Genomic DNA, 7,646 nt, shown 5'->3' with positions numbered 1-7,646 from the left:
CTACACAAATATCTAGCAGTGGCCTTGTGTGGACATAAGATCATGTGGGGGATTCCCGGCAAGCAAGGTCTGCATGGCTCCGGCTCCTCCGCGTAAGAAAGAAATCAACGATGGATCGAGGGATCGTATCTATTCCGACCCACTCATTAGTTGGGTCTATTTGATTTGATCCATCATATTTTGCTAATTCCCATATTGATTCTTTTTTCTGGCCTGAGAGCTCAGTGCTGCCTATATGCAGTGCATGTGAGAGAGGCACAGTACAGCCCTAGCTACTACTACAAGTACCTTGGTAGTTACTGGTACTCATAACTGCCTCTTCTTCTTCCTCGACATCTCTCCTACTCGGCTCCTCCACGCACCAGACTACACCAGGAAAAAACAAACAAGCAAGCAACCCTTGGAGCTAGCTAGCAGTATGTCCATGTCATGCGGTTTGTGCGGCGCCAACAACTGCCCGCGCCTCATGGTCTCGCCCATTCATCATCACCATCATCAGGAGCACCAGCTACGCGAGCACCAGTTCTTCGCCCAAGGCAACCACCACCACCACCACCATGGCGCGGCAGCAGACCACCCAGTGCCACTGCCGCCAGCCAACTTCGACCACCGCAGAACATGGGCCACACCATTTCATGAAACAGCAGCTGCAGGGAACAGCATCAGCAGGCTCACGCTGGAGGTGGGCGCAGGCGGCCGACACATGGCTCACCTAGTGCAGCCACCGGCAAGAGCCCACATCGTAAGTAGTACTAGTACTGCTTAATTGTTTCATCTCTTGCCGATGGATGCGTCCACGGCTTCCTCCTTAAAATTCCCCACCTAATTAATGTCTATCTACACCCACTACAAAAAAAAGCACCATGTAACCATCTCATATATCTGTCACATAATTCTGTTAATTTACGCTGCTCAATTGTTCTTCTGAAAAAGATATACGGGAATGGATCTTGATATTCTTTAATTCTCTATGGAGGCATAGAATTTGTGTTTTGTATTACTCCCTCCGTTCGGAATTACTTGTCACGGAAATGGATGTATCTAGACATATTTTAGTTCTAGATACATCCATTTCCGAGACAAGTAATTCCGAACGGAGGGAGTAGTTGATAAAGAATTGTATGGGTTGTCACTCAAATCATCAGTCATACATATATACTTATTTCATTTTATTTGACCAACAACAAGGTAATCAGTCATACATGCATAATGAAAATTTGACTTGTGTGCAATAACTAACCAACTCGACCGGCACAGCTGGGGCAAGACTTTAATCAAGCTGCTAGCTGGGGCAAGACTTTAATCAAGCTGCTAGCTAGAGCTTAATAATATAACATATCTCTTTATTGGATTAAGCAATACATATGCTCAATTCTCAACTTGTCAGTATCTATCTGGAGTCCACACCTTTATGGTAATTAATTGACAAAGTTTTGTGAAATGGACAATATACATACTGGATCGATGCACCCTCTTTCTCATTTTATGTGGTCATTATGAATTTAATTGTTATTTTGTATTTAAATTTTACCTTGAGCTAGTTTTGCAAGTCTGTAGCTCATATATAACTGATACTACTCCCCACGATAGCTTGCGTAGTGGCCGGGTGATCGATCTACCGAGTTCATAAAACTGATCGAGATCGGGTCCAAAAATGAACAAAACCATACAGAATGGAAAGAAAAGAAGATCCTTGTTTAGTTAGTTTGCATCAGGAAATTGCCTACTTAGTTACTCGCTATCAATCTTTTGAACATGGCATGTTCATCCCAAACGGACCCAGATCACAATTGCTGAGGAAGTTACACCTTTTAAAAATCATAAAACTGTACATACATGTACAGGGCTACACGCATGTACATAATACACCTAATTGAAACGTATATTCGTAGACCAATTGATTTTGGACTGTGCGCATCTTTGGAAAAAAATGCCAGGGGAGTTGTTATCTTCCGCTGTCTAAAAATAGAATAGTTACAATCAAGTGCACCTTTGAATGAAAATGGATCATTTTCTAGTTAATTAGAGACCAATTAGATACTTCATAAACAGGGGAATATCAAGTACGTATCTGCTACCCATAAGAAAGTACATAACTGCGATCTTATGATTATTTCCCTCTTGATGTTCAGGTGCCATTTTACGGAGGTGCATTCACAAACACTATTAGCAATGAAGCAATCATGACTATTGACACAAAGATGATGGTGGGGCCTGCCCATTATCCCACAATGCAGGAGAGAGCGGCGAAGGTGATGAGGTATAGGGAGAAGAGGAAGAGGCGGCGCTATGACAAGCAAATCCGATACGAGTCCAGAAAAGCTTACGCTGAGCTCCAGCCACGGGTCAACGGCCGCTTCGTCAAGGTACCCGAAGCCATGGCATCGCCATCATCTCCAGCTTCGCCCTATGATCCTAGTAAACTTCATCTTGGATGGTTCCAGTAATTTATAGCACAAGCCAGATAAAATGATAACATATTTACTTTTGATTGATCCACCTGTGAAGCAGTTGTTCATCAAAGTAAAATAAGTCGGTTAGTGGTTGATCGATTGGAGCCATTATGTTGATTTGACTATTTAAAATGGTCAGCAGATCAATCAAACAAAATGTATTTATTGAAACAAGTCTTGTTATACTACGTGTTGATTTAAACCTGTAATTTCAAGAGGATAGCTACTTTGATGTGTAATAAAATTGTCTCAAAATTGGTGACAAGTGCGATTGTTGTTTTGATTTATATGGAATTATGTCAATCATACTAGAAAATAATATGTAACCAGTTGAATTAAGTCATCGTCGACTCAAAATTAAATACGGATGAGCTTCTTATGTATAAAGTTTGTTATTTTATCTTGAGGACTTCTCTAGGGTGGAAAACGGATTGAGAGAGAGTAAACCATCACGACTGCCGAACATGTACAATGCTTATTTTGAGAAAGAAAATTATATTTCATTCACCAAATATGAGGTGAACCTTGAGACCACATGTATATTAAAAAGCTGTGCGTCAGCTAACTAATTTGTGGCCTTATCATAGGTAAAATACCTCCAATGTGTACGAATGAGGAACTTGAGTAGAATATGTGAAGTTGCATGGAAAACTGTGCACATATCAAGACATCATTACAGCTGTAAATCATCCGAAGTTCATGTATTATATTGGAATTGTGTGTTCCTTATGTTGTTGGATGTACTTATTGAAGTGATCCTTCATCTATGAGGTACGTATTAATTAGTTTGTCCATCGTTTGATCAATCATGTGTATGTGTGTGTGCATAGCGTAGTCACCTTTGTCATTGGGGTATATATGAAGCTTGGGATACGAATGTCTGTCCAAGATAGGGGAAGCTATTGTTGACTGCCATGATCCAATAGGTTGCCAAATACTAATTGTCATGAGATTTATTAAGTTCAATGCTCGATGAAAGTGATTAGATTAATTGTTTGTTCAGATGTGGATCTAGGAGTGCCATGGGTGAATGCAAAGTAAATTTTAGTACATACCTAACCCTAGTTACCTAATAGGTTAATGCTATTTTAGGACTATTTGTTGAGATTATGATAATGTTTGGAATAAATTATATTATGGAGTGTAAATTTTCACAATATTTCAGCAGCGGCACCGCCAATTTTAAGATCCTACTCCCTGTCTTCCTGTTTATAGGACTCGGTTCTAAAATCTGACCCACCAAGGTAGATAGTGAGTGGTGTAATAGTTTTTGTGAAAACTTATCTACCCCTTGCATAGAAACTTATCTACCCCTTGCATATATAGAAACCAAGGGAACACTTTAATTTTAAGCAATGATTTGAGCCACCGACATAGAATCCAAGGGAACACTTTAATTTTAAGTGAGGATTTGAGCCACCGTAATCATTTTGACAGGAACCGGACCCACGTATCCAATAGTGCATGTGGCGTAAATGTGGACTGTGTTGTTTGTCATTGTCTGCATCATATGAACTTGCCGGCCGGCATCCATACATATGTATCCATCCATCAGAATAAAGAATACTCCACTTTTCTTTCTTTTTGTAGCATATCTTTTCCTCCCATTTCAGGGCAGAAGAGATGACTAGTCTGTGTGGTGGCCGGAGATAGCTCAGATGCATGGATCGATCCCTGAGGCTGCAAGGTGTGGTGCTGGTTAGCTCGCCTACGCGCGGTGCTCCGGCGAGCTCAGGATTGTGTGGATCGCCTCACTCTGCTGTACGCCAAGAAGAAAAAGGTGGCGCGCTCCATGTTTCCAGAGTCTCCTGCTGCATCTTGCGCCTTTCTCTAGATTGTACTCCCTCCGTTTTTAAGTATAAGCCATTTTAGAGATTTTAATACGGACAACATACGGATGTATATAGACGTGTTTTAGACTGTAGATTCACTCATTTTGCTCTATATATGATTCATATTGAAATCTCTAAAAAGACTTATATTTAGGAACGGAGGGTGTACTACAACATTTTTCCACTGTGTAAGAAATGTCATATTTTTTCACCAAAAGTAATTACCTATTTACTGTATGTATACTTTTGTGTGTGTGATTTTCACGATCGATCTTGTCGGTAGCTAGCTAGGGTGATAGAAGTCAATATGTAATGTGTGTGATGTGTAGCTAGCTAGCCACGCGTAAATGAGCACGCATGCAATGGATTGTGCTGTGTGTGTGGCAGATTGGCAGTCTGCATCATGCCATCACATGACAAAAATATTCTCTACCTTGCTAGTTCACATGAACTTGCTGGCCAGCATCTACACATATACCCATCATGACAAAGAATACTCGGCTTTTCCTTCTTATTGTAGCATAACGTTTGCTTCTACTTCAGGGCAGAAGAAGATGACTCATGTGTGGTGATGGCCTGCAGGGTGTGATGCTGATGAGATCGCCCACTGGCGAGATCAGGATTGTGTGGACCGTCTGGCTCCGCTTTATGCAAAGGAGGAAAAGGCGGCGGATTCCAGTGCTCCATGGCTGCAGACTCTCCCGCTGCTTCTTGCACTTTTTGCCAGCCAGAAAGATCGAATATCATATGTGTATCTGGATTGAAGTGTTAGCTAATGGTTGCTTCGTTCTTGATTTTGCTCCTTTTCACGTGCTCCACACGTAGACGATAGATAGATCCTGAAAACGATGCTGCGTCCAGTGTGGCATCGATTTGTGGACTAAAGTTGGTCACACAAACATGCCGTCAATGCCTGCCAATGGCCATCCAGATACATATATACTAGATCAAGATCGCGCCCTGGCGCGAGGGTGCCGGTCCTGACGTTTTGTCGAAGCATGTAACACTATGTTAATAGAAACCCAAGTATAGCATTTGCACTTATACAGGATAATAATAATAAAGCAAAGAAGCATTCAATTGTGATAAACGTAAAACACAATGGAGATCAATATCGACACCAGATTATACGGCAAGATCAAGCTATGTGCGTTCATAGAACCACAAAAGATAGCCAGTCGACATTAAGTTCGATACCAAAAGCGAGAATACACAAGAGGTAATAAGAACAGGAACATAATAAAGGAGAGCCAATTATGGAGCCATAACCACTAAGCTAGCATACGGGAGGAGCTCCATTGTGTTAGCCACCTCAGTCTTGCGATGCTTGGTATCCTGTATAGCCACCTCTTTCTTCAGATTTTGGAGACTCTTAGAATATATAAATGGTATATCAGGATCATGCCTTGGCGCAAGGGTACCGTTTGGTCCAAGCATGCCTTAGCACTAACATGTAATTACAGAAGATATAATTTTTTGGAAGGTTCTTAAATAATTTGAATCAATAAAATGGAAGTTTCAAGAAAAAGATAGACATAGAACTGGGCTTTGGAATAGTAAAGGATAAACATGTCAGCAGAACATATCTACTGTCCAGACCGACACATGCTATTTTTTCTCTTTTCAAACATATGTGATCTTCTATGCACCATAATCTCCAACAGACATTTCGACATATATAAACACGTCTTGCTTGAGTAAATAGATCAAGTAGCCCCGCTTGAAAATTCATACCTGCAACTTGTGATCTGCATGGCAACACAAAAAAACACAGAGCAGATAGAGTAAAATCAAATATTCTTGGACACAAACATACTGAAAGAACCAAAGAGCGAAATCAAATATTTGTAGCCCACGGATTCAATTATCTAATCTAGGATAGATTGCACTGAACTAAATATATTTTTGTCGCTACATAGTTCTCAAATGAATGGTTATCATGGCTGTCTTCTAAAACAAATGGTAGTGCTCCATTTCCTATTCGGAACATGAATGTGACAGGGAAAAGGAATATAAAGATACACACAACACCAGAAGATCACTCTTCGAAACATGAATGTGATAGGGAAAAGGAAGTACACGACCAACCCAAGAGAGGGTACTATAGGGAACTTGTAGTGCAAAGTACATGTATGAACCAGCCAAAACAAATACTAATAAATGAACCAATTTTCTATATGAAACATGGACCAAATTCATAGAGCTCTTTAATTGACTACTTTTGGTGCTTCGCACCCAACCAAAGCATAGGGCGCTGAGCAAAAGAAACAACGCAAATGACTTATGGCAATATAACATCGTATATATCATGAGTTATAATGTGTGGATGTTCATGAAGCAATCTCTCTCAGGTTACTACTATCAAATAATATTGGTTTTCATATGAATGCTAGTTAAAAATTTAGAAGGTAATAACAAAAGAAAATATATTCTGTTTTGGGCCACATCATTCTGAAACAGGCCATGGAAACAGAGAGGGGCTTCCTGCATGTGTATTTGTCGCACCTTACAATTGTGTGACTATCTATTCATGGAAGTGCAACATCGGTTCTAATATCACACTGCCAATTTAATTAATTGGAGAAGAGGCAATTTGAATTGACAGACATTTGTTAGTTTAGCTCCTTTTTTGGGCAGCTGACAAATGGAAGCATATGTTGTGTAGCAAGAGATACTGTAGTACCCTTAATTCTATCTTCATATTCTACACAAAGGAGAATCACTTTGGATAATATTCAGTGATCTGGATACTACATAGCTGCTTCAACATTAAAGAATATAGAAGATAAAAGTATAGTTCCTAGGAATGGAAGAACACATGAATTATTACAAATAAATAAATGAAGCATCACATGAATGTAGCCAGATGAGTATTTTCCAAATTTTATTAGAGCAATAAATTATGGAGAACCTTTCAGCCATGTAATGTAAATATTATTTATGCATTTCAGAATTAAACCGAGCTGAAAACTGACATTACAATTTTGATAAGATACAATGTATGATAAAGGCTGGAAGATACAAAAGGACAACAAATTTAAACAGAGCCTTTGTTTCTATCATTTTTCCACCAGGAGAAGACACGATTACACCCATTAGAACTAAAACCTTACATGTCAGTTACTCGACACACAAAACCTTTAGAGTCATAGTACTTAACCATGATACCACAATGGTTGGAACGGCATCAACAGAAGCTTGGTATTATTTTTGCGGTTTTTCTGATTTTTGCGAGTGCACTCTTTGCTAATCTTTCTTTATGTTTATCAGTTCACCACAATACTGATATACTCCCTCCGTTCCTAAATATAAGTCTTTTTAAACAATTCAAATGGACAACAACATACGGATGTATGTAGAC

The 7,646-nt window shown here is 39.7% G+C and overlaps 1 protein-coding gene across 1 annotated transcript; it reads left to right on the top strand.

The window, feature by feature from the left end:
* Positions 1–301: 301 nt before the first annotated feature.
* Positions 302–2,588, top strand: LOC123100695 (transcription factor GHD7). Its single transcript, XM_044522581.1, has 2 exons — positions 302–742; positions 2,133–2,588. The coding sequence occupies exons 1-2, from the start codon at positions 419–421 to the stop codon at positions 2,445–2,447; spliced, it is 639 nt and encodes a 212-aa protein (XP_044378516.1). The 5' UTR covers positions 302–418; the 3' UTR covers positions 2,448–2,588.
* Positions 2,589–7,646: the final 5,058 nt, after the last annotated feature.

Source organism: Triticum aestivum, chromosome 4D, assembly GCF_018294505.1.
Source record: "Triticum aestivum cultivar Chinese Spring chromosome 4D, IWGSC CS RefSeq v2.1, whole genome shotgun sequence".
NCBI lineage: Eukaryota > Viridiplantae > Streptophyta > Magnoliopsida > Poales > Poaceae > Triticum > Triticum aestivum.
The sequence above is the reverse complement of the archived record's forward strand: the minus strand, read 5'-3'. Positions and strand labels throughout refer to the sequence as shown.

Excerpts from the sequence above, each read along its gene's own strand:
- LOC123100695 (XM_044522581.1), top strand. The coding sequence starts at position 419 with ATGTCCATGTCATGCGGTTTGTGCGGCGCCAACAACTGCCCGCGCCTC. Across the intron at positions 743-2,132 it reads CACCGGCAAGAGCCCACATC|GTGCCATTTTACGGAGGTGC; the intron begins GTAAGTAGTACT and ends CTTGATGTTCAG.